Source organism: Aythya marila (genome assembly GCF_965140915.1).
Source record: "Aythya marila genome assembly, chromosome: 2".
Taxonomy (NCBI): Eukaryota; Metazoa; Chordata; class Aves; order Anseriformes; family Anatidae; genus Aythya; species Aythya marila.
In genome coordinates this window covers 61,499,459-61,511,862 of record NC_139043.1, presented here as the reverse complement: position 1 = coordinate 61,511,862, position 12,404 = coordinate 61,499,459, and the positions used below count along the sequence as shown (strand labels likewise).

The window sequence follows — 12,404 nt, the reverse complement described above, 5'->3', positions numbered from 1 at the left end:
CAGCTAGCCATGATCTATCTTTAGTGAATCCACACAGGACTAATTCCACTTATTTTCATACTGTTAATTAAATTCTTTCCTCTGCAAATTCTCCAGAGTCTTGCATACTACTGATGAAGCTCATCAGGGTATAGCTGCGCAGCTCCCTGCCTCCTGTTCTTTTAGGACATGTTTTCTTTATTTCAGTAACAAATCTGCCAAGTCAGAGGTAGCAGATATTTAAGTCTTGCTCTTAGGGCTCCAGTTTCTTGGATCAGTTCTTCCTAAATTCTGGAACAAGTGATCTGATTCCTTCACTCAACCCAACAGAATTTAAGTCTTTGCTTCCTCATCCCATCTTCACTTTCATGCTTGGTATCATTACTACTACTGGAAATGGAGACAAAGGATTTGTTTGAAGGTAATCCACATGATTCAAAAAAATAAATCTTCCTTCCGCATACTGACCTCCCTCACCCACTTCTTTTTATGGTTAGGTGACTGAAGACTGCTGCAGTTGGATTTCCTTCACACAGTTTGGCTGTTTGTGGTCCTAACAATTTTCTCTACATTGCTGTGGTTCTTACCCCTGTGCCAGCTTCCCCTTTCCCCTCCCCACAGCTATCCTCCTCTGCAAATTCCCCAATTGCTTTCTTGAGATAGTTTTAAAAAACGACTTTGGCTCAAAGATCTTCCCATCCAATTTCTGACAACACCTGAAAACTTACTTCTAAAAGCTTTTTACTGGCATCATGGTAAAATTCAGTGTTATCAATTTATGGGTTTGCTGTTGTATCAACCCCGCATAATATTACAAGAAAAGAAATACAGACTCCAGAAGAAAAACAGAAGCAACAAAAGCCACATGTACTTTTTTCTCCAACCTATGTTGTTTTTTTTTTTAACCGGCCAACAAGATGTGGGCATAAACGTGCTTCCTCCTACAGACCCTCAACTAATGTTCAATTCCTAACAGTCTCTGACAAGAAAGTGACTTGATAAATATTGTAAACCTTGCAACTAAGACGATCTAATTATATCTAGAAAGTGATCCTGCAAACATCCACATGCAAACAACCTCTGGGTGCCCTGAGAAAAATGGATGCATTACAAAACCATGCAGACTCTCAGAAAACCAGATTTATTGCACTTAAGCTTCAGGCTCTGTGGTATGATCATTTGTTTTACATGTTACTATCCTGAGCTTGTTTAATTTACTAAAGCATTAACAAACACTACTTTAACCCTTTGGTACCTTGTACAAAATGACTTCAGGTCAAGCCAAGTTCTCAGACAACAACCAGCAGATAGAACAACGTGCAATAATTTTTGCAAGTTTTGTAAAGACAGAATGCTCCAAGAAAAAGACTGGTCTGCCCTCTCCCACTTTCAAAAGAGCTTTGAGGAATGCTGAAATATGTTGCTGCTGTAGCAGTGCTATCTAAACCAGTTCATTTGGTTCTCCAACAGCTGAAATGTATCAAACCATTTCAAAAAACACCATTCAAGAAAGCCACAAGAAAAATCCTAGTGGGGAGCCATCCCCACTGAAACACAATCTTTAAGGCTTAGCTAATGAGAAAAAAGAAAGGGGATGGAAATACAAGGGGAAATAATATATTTATATATGTTAAACAGATTCAGATTAACATTTCCTAATGTAAGTCAGAAACTCAAAATACAAAATTCATTTTCGGTCACTCCAACAATGCTGGCTGCCACTTCATACGCTATCTGCTTAGGAGAAAGGCTGCTAGGCTCGCCAACTCTCAGCAAGGCAAGTCCACCATCCTCTCTATCTGCTATGCTAATAACAAAGCAGCTATGTTTGGAGACCTAGCTGGTAACAAACCCGATTTCAAGGGTTATTTGTCACTTAAGAAACGGAAAGTCCAAGTGTTCAAAGTTACCTTGGAACTTAACCACATTTAAGAAACAAACCAGCTGCCACATGACCAGAACAGTTATTCATCATTTTAAAGCTATGTGAATTTCTTAACATACCACTATTTCCCTAAGCAGAGTGCAGGATTTATTCAGGCTTCCAGAGTCATAAAACACTGACTGTCCCATCATAAAATATGTAATGACTCTAGAAGCTTAAACACCAGATTTCTTCATATAACATTTTACAAGTGTTTGAATACCTGTTATTTAGTCTGAAATACAATTCTATATACATGAACCCCCCCCCAAAAAAAAAACTTCCTGCTAAGATTTTTCTTTCAGAAAACAAATAATAATAATAAAAAAAAAATCAAGAGCATAAAACAGCTATGAAATATAAGGCATTCTTCTACCTGACTTAATTTTTTTCTACCTTACTTTCCAGATGAAGCAGTCAAATATTTAAGAAAAATGGTGATGAGACAGGCAAAAAAACTTATTTAAATTAAGTACGGATCTGTAACCCGGGCACATCAGGCTTACATAGAAGTTTATATAGAATTGTTTTACTCTACCAGCTCAAAACGGTACCACAAGCCTGGACTGCCAGCAAAAGGAGGGAGGGAACTTTTTTTTTTTTTTTTTAACCTTTTAGACACCTGACAATGCATTAAACGGGTATGATTTGCAGTAGGTATCACAATTCCAACCCCCTCCGAGCCTTCACATGAAATTAGCGCAACTATTTAGCATGAAAAACAGTAAAAATAATTGAAGAAAGCAGGTGGAAGCCCCAACCTGCCGGCTGAGGGGCCGGGTGGCCCTGCAGCCCCCTGCCCGGCCCGGTCCTCTGGGCCTCCTGGGGTGGTGTGGGGTGTGTATGGGGCGATGCAGGGTCTGTATGGGGCTATGTAGGGTGTGTGTGGGGAGAGCTGTAGGACTTCCCCTTGCCGGCCCTCACCCTGCCCCACGCCTGGCTCGGGCATTAAGCAGAGTCACGCAGGCGGCTCCCCCAGCGCCAACGGCCCCGAGGCAGAGGCTGAAGAACCACCCCAAAACCCGACCCCAAAGCATGGCTGAAGGCAGCGGTGCCCCCCCCCACCTCACCTGGCAGCCCTTCTTGTGGTGGAAGCCCACCACCACGATGTGCAGCACCGGGCCCCGCGGCGGCAGGGCGCCCCGCTTCTCCATGGAGCCCCGGAGATGGCCGCCCCGCAGGCTGCCGCCCAGGCCGGGCTCTCCGCTCCGCCTCCCGGCTCCCGGGGACCGGCAGGGACGGGGACGGGGACCGGGACCCGGCCCTGACCGCCTTCGCTTCCGCAGCGCCCGGCCGGGGAAGGCGGAGCGGCGCCGCCCTCGGCCCCCCGCGCCATGGCCGCCCCCGGGCGGCGGGAGGGGGCGGGCACCGACACACTTCAGGAGGCGGCCCCACGGAGCCCGCCGGCTCCCTGGAAGACGCGGAGGAGAAACAGCTTAATTCCGTTAAAATACAACTTCATTAAAATTTTATTTCAGTTTATTGAAAGTTAAGCATTTCTCCCAGCCCTTCTCTGGCCCCCAATACCTCTCTCTGGCTCCCCTCTCCTCTCAGTCAGCCCCCTGAGGAGCCCCCAGCTCCCCCGCCAGCAGGGTCCAGCTCCTCTCATTTATTTATTTTTTTTTCCTCAAACCCCCCTTGAAAGTGCAGAGCGCGGTGTATCCTCAGCCTCCATCGCTTCAAGTTGAAGCCGTGCAGATTAAGGGCAGGGCGAAATGGTGGCTGAGCAGGGTTTAATCCGCCTAGGTCAGCTCGGCTGCTGAAGGTTGGAAATGAGCAAAAGGGACATTTCTGCTGTTAGAGCTGTGCTGCCCCTAAACATTTATTGCTGGATCCCGAGGGAGATGCTTCAAAGGTTTGTCCAGGAGCACATGCAAATGCAGTGTGAGAGAAAAATGAAAAATCTTTATCTCACTGCACCCAGGCCGCACTCCCTCATTAACCTTTCTTATGATTCAGCTCTGTTTATTCAAACCGTTCGGTAGAGATCATGCCCTTAGTAATTAAGATTCTCTGTGGAAATCAGAGGAAGATATCCTTTTTGAAGGAAGTATAAAAGAAGAGTGCTCAAAGAATATATCATCGCTAACACAATACCCAGAGGCTCAAATTATAACAATAAAGCATGTAATTACGCATTGTTCCTCAGGTTTGGTAGCAGTTCCATTATATAAAACATACTTTAGGGAACAAAGGATAAACTACAAGGAACAATCCAGCACTGGCAAGCAAATGATTTCTTACTGGGTTTTATTCTGTAACTTATTTTCATGATGTTTAGTATACTTAAAAAAAAAAAAAAAAAGAAGTATTAAATAGTAGCCATTATCTCCTGCAGTAATGAGATATACCAAAAAAGATGCATGGGGGTACTATAGCTCCTACTTGGTTCATTGAAGAAAGAAAGGGCAGTCTGGCATCACTCTCACAGCTATGGATTTTTCATTCTAGAGGCATCTCAATGATACTGCTGAGTAATCATGGCTTATTGCTTCTCTGAATATATTATTAGATTTTTTTTTTTTTCCCACTGCTTGAAATTTTCTTTCTCACCAAGGCCATAAAAATGTTAAACATTGGACTGAAAACATCAGCTTGTTTCAGGAAGACTGATGTCTTTTTCACAGCTCACAGCGTGTATTTATGAAAAAGAAAGGAAGAGAGAACTGCGGTGACACAGACGCTCTTAGAAATGCATTTCCAACAAACATCAATAGAAACTCAACCATACACATTGTTCTTTTCACTCGGTAATATTTACTTTACAACCACCAGCTTTAACCAACATTAGTACAATAATCAGAATTTGAATGAAATATGAATTTCTGAATTTCATAACAGTAACAAGGAGTCGTCAGCTTCTTGAAGTGAACAAGGTTCACACGGGCGGTGTGTTTTATGTCCAGAAGCAGCATCAGGCCTGAGCAGTGCCTGTGGCAGCTGGGAGATCCACTGTGCTTTTTAGCTATAGCCCAGCTTCCTGAAGAAAGAAATTGTGAATTTGTGGAGATGAGCTTGTGAGTAAAAAAATAATAAATATTTTCGAATTTCTGTGTGAGAAAAGCATAAATGAATCATTGATTTGGGATTGAGGCTTGTAACTGATTTCTTGCTGATTGCAATCTCACTTCCTGTTTGGAAGATTTTTTTTTTTTTTAATGTTAGGAAAATGGAGTTGGAGAAGGCAGTGATCATGGCACTGGGTGGGATCAGGATTTCCTGCTTGGAAACTTCTGCAAAATAAACAGGGAGAAACGACAAGGGAAGTAACAATTGGACAGAGATACGATGACTGTCTCAAAATTTAAGAATCTAGGTGGTATTTACAAAAGTAGAAGCCTTAGGAATGCAAAAATAGGGGGAAATACCCATTAATTGTGATTCTGTGATTAAACAACAAGAGAATGAAAGCCGAAGCGATCTTTTCCACTTTGTGAAACGCGTGACGAAAAAAAAAAACACCTCAGCGTGACGCGCCATCCGCCTTCCTTACGCACAGCAGCGCGTGACCACGGCGCTAATTAAGACAAACGCCAATTAGCAGAGCGACGAGCTTTGGGGCCGCGAACGACGGCTCCGCCAGCGGCTGCTCTCGCCTGGCGGCTGGCCCCGAGCGAGCGGCCCGCCCTGGGTGAACCCTGCACTTCCGCGCGGGAGGCCGGCAGCGATTGGGCGGGCCTGGCGGCAAGATGGCGGCCAACGCCACCACCAACCCGTCGCAGCTCCTGCCGCTCGGTGAGCCCGGCCGCCGGCACGGCGCTGCTCTGCCGCCCCCGGGCTGCTCTCGGGCTGCTGCTCCGTGCCCCTGATGCCGGCGGGGCGGGGGCGGCGGCTCTTGTGCCCTCCGCGGGGAGGCGGGGGCCGCTGTTGCGCTGCTGGGCGGGAGGTTTGAATGCGGCGGGGGCGGTTGGCGGGAGGGCGCCTCGGGGCCAGAAGGGCGTCGGGGACCTGGAGCGGCCCCAGGGAAGGGGCTGGGGCTGGGGCACTGTGAGGGGCGTCTGGGGTTATTTCGTCTGGAGAAGAGGAGGCTCAGGGGAGATCTCATTGCTCTCTGCAGCTATCTGAAGGGAAGGTGTGGGGAGCTGAGGGTCGGCCTCTTCTCACCAGCAATAGGACTAGAGGGAATGGCCTCAAGTTGTGCCAGGGGAAGTTCAGGTTGGAAATGAGGGGACATTTCTTCTCAGAAAGAGCAGTCAGGCACTGGGACCGGTTGCCCGGGGAGGTGGTGGCGTCACCGTCCCTGGGGGTGTTCAAGGAAAGGCTGGACGTGGTGCTTGGGGGCGTGGTTTGGTGGGTGACACTGGTGGTAGGGGTATGGTTGGACCAGATGGTCTTGGGGGTCTTTACCAACCCTAATGATAGAGTCATGATTCTAGGACCTAGTTAAATATACACCAGTAACAATAAAGTGTCTTCACTAATGTGAATGTATGTGCATTATTCCAGTCTATCAACTTAAAAATTTATTTATGCAATAGTAGTAATGTGTGCAAGAAAATAGCTTTTTTTTTTTGTTTTTCCACTTTATATGCATATTTTTCTGTGTGAATATATTTTATTAGTGTCCCTGTGAACTAGCTTTTGGCCATCATGATGGTAGGATTTTTGTCTTAAAAGTTTGCTTAAGCTCTCTGCATTTCTCCTTTTTTAATTTACAGAACTTGTGGATAAATGTATAGGCTCTCGCATTCACATCGTGATGAAGAGTGATAAAGAAATCGTTGGAACGCTTCTAGGATTTGATGATTTTGTCAGTATCCTTTGGATATGTTTAAAACCATCAACTATATGCTTAAGCTCAATTCGTTTATTGTCTTTGGAAGTATTGAGTTTGTTGAGTAGAACCCTTTTGTATGGATTAAGTGTATTCTGATATTCTATTTTCCGGATTAAAATTTATAGTTTACTGTAAAATGAAAATAATTAAGTATGTTGACTTAAAAATTTTGTGCCTTATTTTCCTTGAAACTGGACCTTCAGATATGGTGTTAGAAGATGTTACAGAATTGTAAGTATTATTTTTATGTCTTGTTGCTATTAAAACTTTGGTTTCATGAGTTAAAAATATGGTATAAGATCTGTGAACTGAGTATTCATATTTCATGAAGATTTGCAAACTGAGAAGTTTATATCTCAGACTTGAACTGTAGAGGGTGACCTTTTCAGGACAGCTATGTCATAGAGCAGTTTTTACATGATTTATCGCAGTGGATGCTTCTAATCAAGTTTGTAATTTGTAGCATTAATTTAGCATAGGTTCTATGTTGATCTCTCTAGCAGTTTATTTGCTTGTTTGTTTTTGCATTTCCTTAATGTCTAAAGATTTTAAAAGTTAGCAGATGTTTTTTACTTTGTCACGCAGTGTTGCTGTTTGAAACCTATTTTGAGTATCAGTGGTATTGAAGAATTTGCCAAGGTTTAGAGGGTAAAACTGTATGGTTTTTGTGCTGAGCAGAGAAGTTCAACAGATCTATTTAGTTGTCTGGTAGCTTTCTCTGTCTAGGTGGTCAGTTTATCAAGATAACACTGAGGAACAAATAGCTTATTTGTTGCTTCCAGTAAATGCCACCTTAATGGGTAGATTTGTGCCATTACTCTAATCAAAACTGTTGTCACTCTTAACAATATTCTCTTGTTTACTGCTTCTGTTGTTATTTCAGTGAGATTACACCCGAGGGCAGAAGAATCACAAAACTAGACCAGATTTTGCTAAATGGAAATAACATAACAATGGTAAGTTTTCGTTGTAAAAGCGCTGCATGTGTCTCTTTTCTGTTCCTGTTCATCAGTGATTGAAGTCAACTACTTGAGCTACTTCAGGTAGCTTCCAGAGCATTTATGTATGTGAATGATGATGGAGAAGTGATCGCGTTGTCATACTTTGTACATTTTACAGTTTAAAATGGATGGAAGGAGGAGCGTGACCGCAATTTTATTTTGGTCAATTCTTTTCTGGTCTTTTGGTGTGGGATCACTTTGGCTTTGGAATAAGCTGGTTGCCACAGTGACTTCTAAACCATGAGTGTCTACCTCCATAAGTATGTGGGATGGGATACATCTACATCTCATCCATTATTTTATCTGTAAGGTAACGTCTTTGCAGCAGTTCAGATACTTAAAAGCTTGCTAAGTCAGTTGGCCGTTGTGATGCCCAGAGAACTGTACCTTAATACGCTCCGGAAAAAAAAAAGTAATCTGCAGGTTTGCTGGACTATACCAAATCAGAAGTGCTGTTTTTTGTTCATCACTTGCTGATGTGTGTAAATCAGTACTAAAATAGGAATATTGTGATTATGCATTACTAACTGAATTCTGCAGCTTCATAGATACTTTACAACAAAAGCAAACCCATGGTGGTTTTTTGCTTACATGCATTGATAACTTATCAAATCTGGACTTCTTACATGAGGGCATTCCTAATTTTGAGGGTAGAGAAAGACAGACTTGAGTCTGTCTGCTCTGTATGAGTGGGGAATAATATCCATATCGTTGTCCTACCTGCCTCACACCTTCTTAGTGTGTCTGAGCAAATGCTATCTTAATTTCAAAGTAAAAAAAAAAAGACTTAGAAATTGTTGTTGTTCTGCATCCTTAGAGTGCTGTGCATATTCTGACTTCTTGTATGGGGAGGAATAATTACCAACCAGTTGATCTGGTGGTATATTGCCCTTGAAGCAGAAGCTTGTGATTCTTAGTGTGCACATATTCAGCAAGGTCCAAACATATTTCTGTATGAGGGCTCTTGTGCCTCTTTTAAGGGCACGTCTTCTGTCAAGAAAACCGGTGCTTTAAGCTTCTTACTTCTGGCCACAAAACACCAAAGGTCTTTGTATTTTAGAAGGGCTCAGCTGGTTATTAAGAAAATCAAAGTAAAATGAATGTTAGATTTTTTCCCCCTTTACCCTTATTCATATTTTTCCATATGAATTTACTCTTCTATTGAGTTCTTTACTGTATTCATGGGAAATTGCTATGCTGACTTATTTCATGCTGTCTGTAGAAGGGTTTAGACTCTTTACAAGTTTTTCAAGCTTTGATTAGCCATGAAAGCTGGGAAGAGGAAAACCAACTTCCCAGTATAGCAAAAGTGTGGAGGAGAATCGGCAATCGGAGAAATACTTCTTGAAAGGAAGCATATTCTTTGTTATTTTAAAAATGAACTGTAGCATTTCAAGACAGAATCATCTTCTTGAACTAAATAATAAAGAAAAAAACATACTATGCATTATCTAGGAACTCCTTTTGTGTTGAGTGTCAAACATTCTTTGTATTTTGGACTTTCTTTTTGACATGTCCCTTTCTGACAGTAACTGGTTTCCTCTTCTGAGAGGGGAAGACAATAATGAATCTAAAAACCACTTTTGTGATCTACCATGAAGACTCTATTTGCTAGAATCTTTTAAAGGAAGAACTGTCACATACAGGTTTGTAAAACTTGGATCCATGGCACTAACACAAAATTCTTATTCTTTTATAGCTGGTTCCTGGAGGAGAAGGACCTGAAGTATAAATTTAATACGGTTGTCATCTATGAAGACATGTTATATATAATCTAAATAGAGCTTTTTGGGGGTATGGGTGTTTTTGTTTTTTTTTTATTTGCATCACTTGACATTTGATAAAAGACAAATATTTCCTCTTCAGGAAAGGTGTGTTGCTAATGCTGACTTTGTAAGTTGAAATCATGACTTTCTTGTAAAGACGTACTAATTTGTTCTGAATAAAAGGCTTTTTTTTTTTTTTTTTTGGTTAAGTATTGTATTTTGTTACCTAAGTGCATGACTGAGAATTATTTTTCAAAATTGTGTCAGTTGCTGTCAGCCTAATTTTTTCTGTATCTGTTGCATTCATTTGTGACACAAGCCTATGTAAAACACAGGTGTTGCTCTTCATTGACGTACAGGCCAAAAAATCACTTGTGTCACCAGAAACTGGCAGAATGCTGGACAACTCTGGAAACTTTTGTGAAGTGGATGCATCTATTTGATACACTGCAGACTTTGGTTTTGCTGGTTTTGAGGTTCAGCAGTTTTGGACCTCCTTGGCTCGGTAGATATTCTTCCTTAAAGGCACTGTAATGGCCTTTGGCAAATAAGAACACACAGGCCAGATTTAATGTTTAGGGAAAAAAAGACTGCTAAAACTTTTTTATTTGTGGCAGTGGAGACTTCATCTTCACCACTAAGTGGTGCTGTGTATGCTTAATTAAACTAGGAGCTGCCCATGCGTACTTGCATAGTTCAGAGTACTCATTTTAGAGTAAACACAGTCCTGGTTGATTCTGCTCACCTGTGATCTAAACATAGATATATATACAGGGGTAACTACAACTTCATAAGAATTTCTATAAAGTAAGGCAATGATATATTTGTTTTATCACTAGGGTGGGGAACCTGACTCTAAATACTGTTCAGTGCAGCTTATACTTTCATAATACACTATTCAACTGATTCCTATGTTTAAATCTCTTTGGAGGAGAATTGCTGGTGCCTGTCTGCTGTTGAAGTAGTAGGGTATAACATACGTAGGGTAAAGTATGAACTCCCAGAGGCAGGAAGCACATTGCTTTCCAATCACAAGAAGAGGAAAGAAGAGTTGAAGGAAGGGGTTCAGGACCAGGAGACTGCAAAATCCTTTTGCTTCCTTTTGCTTTATATAACTATAGAACTGCCTTCTGAAAGCTGAAACTTTTTGCATTTTCCTTTTAAGGGGGAAAGAGGCTCTCCCTTCCCCTAGGGAACATGCTACATTCAGACCCACTTGCTCTGAACATGGGTTCAGCTGTTGTCACCAGTGAATCTGGACATTGCAATCTATACTAGTGACTCCCTGGTTTTTCATTTCTGTTCCCACTTCCACTTCCTCCAGCCTTTTTAAAATATATAAATAAAACATCTTTTAAAAAACAAAATCCCCTTAATTTGATTGGAGTATCATCTGTTAGTTTTGTTATTTCCTAGAGATAAATTAAACCTTTTCTTTGGTGCACCTAAAAGATTTCTAGGAGGTGCAGTACTTTTTGAAGTAAGTTCTACATATTCCAGTGTATGTACTTCGCTCACTATTTTGCAGACATTCCTGAACTGAAGGGTATCTTCATGCTTGAGAGAGAAAAAGCAACTTTTCAAAGGGAAAGATAAACTATTTTGTTTCTTTTGGGGGTTTTATTCAGACAGCACAAATATTTTACGTTCTCAGGGTTTTATCTTTGGAATAATTTTCTATTGCCTCGATTCCTCCCTTGGTTGTTTATTCACTCACTTCAGAGGAAGTGGTAAGACTTATCTCCTAGGTAGACATCTTCATTGTGACTTTTGATGTCTGCAGACCACTCTAGAGACAATTTCTTTACTGCTCACATGCTCTTAATGATTTATAATATGAAAAGAAAGATTTGTAATGTCGAGCAGAAAATTCAAAGAATTCCAGACTAGTCTGCTTTACTTTGCATTCAATATTCCTGTAGCCTGTTGTTTAGAAAGAGCAAGTAAGATTTTTCAGTGTGAATAAATGAGTGTTTTTTCTTCGCTCATCTAGAGTTTTTTAATGTGTTGATACTCTATTGTCCTGTAGAAGTTTTGGACACTCGCATTCTCCAGAATGCCAATTAGTTTGTCACTGCAAGTAGGTTGTTCAAAAATAATATCTTAGGCTTTAAGAATATGTAAACCTTAATAATGCTTAAAGATTAAATTAAGGAGGGATCATTTGGTTAAAATAAGTTTATGCTTACAACGAGTATTACTATGGTACCTTTCAGCACTTTTTTTCCCATCTTTAAGACAGCACTGGTTGCAGTGATCTTCAGTTTTGCTGCATGGTTGTCTTGGTTTTTGCCTTCTATTTTAGTTTAGTTGCAGACATAGTTAAGATAGCGATGGGGAGTTGGGAAGTGGGTATATATGTATGTATGAACATAAATTAGTCCTAAAGTGCCATCCCCACATCTTTAGATTTCGCTGACATATATTTCAGTGATACCAAGATCTCAAACTGACCTGAATATTGCTGTTGCGAATGTTCTATGTTTCTCTGTCCTGATTAAACAATAAACATAAAAAGAAACGTAAAAAGAAATTAAAGCCCTAAATGTTTACTGTTTTCCCTATGACTATTTGGGATTTCCCCATTCCCCATTTATTTATTTATTTATTTATTTATTTAAAAGATCCTTTTTTTTTTTTTTTTTTTTTTTTTAATACATGAAAGTTAAAGAGATTCCTAGCTTACTGGTGGCTTTTGGTGTATGTTTTATCCTTGGGGGAACTGCCCATCACTTCAGCTATAGGCTTCAGAATTCAACTGATGAATGTTTTGCATGCCTGTGTTCAAATAGTAATGTTAACAAATTATACATTTCCTATTCATAGCCTTATGGATACTTACAGGTTTGCACTAGTCCTTAATAACGCTTCATCTTTTTATTTCTTTAGCAAGAACAAGCAAGTTATTTTTTAAAGTACTTGCAGCTTTTCACAGTCATCAAAATTTAGAGTGGAAA

At 40.9% G+C, this 12,404-nt stretch overlaps 2 protein-coding genes across 3 annotated transcripts in view; one reads left to right on the top strand and one right to left on the bottom strand.

The window, feature by feature from the left end:
- The window catches only part of AVL9 (AVL9 cell migration associated), a 41,725-nt gene extending 38,483 nt beyond the window's left edge, over positions 1–3,242 (bottom strand). For both annotated transcript variants that reach the window (XM_082752902.1, XM_082752903.1), the window contains exon 1: positions 2,974–3,242. In XM_082752902.1, the coding sequence (XP_082609028.1) occupies positions 2,974–3,057 (84 nt within the window). In that variant the 5' untranslated portion in view covers positions 3,058–3,242. The remainder of the gene's footprint in view (positions 1–2,973) is intronic.
- A 2,284-nt stretch (positions 3,243–5,526) lies between these two features.
- LSM5 (LSM5 homolog, U6 small nuclear RNA and mRNA degradation associated) lies at positions 5,527–11,959 on the top strand. The gene is made up of 5 exons (XM_082752456.1): positions 5,527–5,638; positions 6,562–6,657; positions 6,884–6,911; positions 7,564–7,636; positions 9,381–11,959. The coding sequence occupies exons 1-5, from the start codon at positions 5,593–5,595 to the stop codon at positions 9,411–9,413; spliced, it is 276 nt and encodes a 91-aa protein (XP_082608582.1). The 5' UTR covers positions 5,527–5,592; the 3' UTR covers positions 9,414–11,959.
- The last annotated feature ends 445 nt before the right edge of the window (positions 11,960–12,404 follow it).

Coding starts and splice junctions, on each gene's coding strand:
- LSM5 (XM_082752456.1), top strand. CDS start 5,593: ATGGCGGCCAACGCCACCACCAACCCGTCGCAGCTCCTGCCGCTCG. Junction 5,639..6,561: donor GTCGCAGCTCCTGCCGCTCG/GTGAGCCCGGCC, acceptor TTTAATTTACAG/AACTTGTGGATAAATGTATA. Junction 6,912..7,563: donor TTAGAAGATGTTACAGAATT/GTAAGTATTATT, acceptor TTGTTATTTCAG/TGAGATTACACCCGAGGGCA.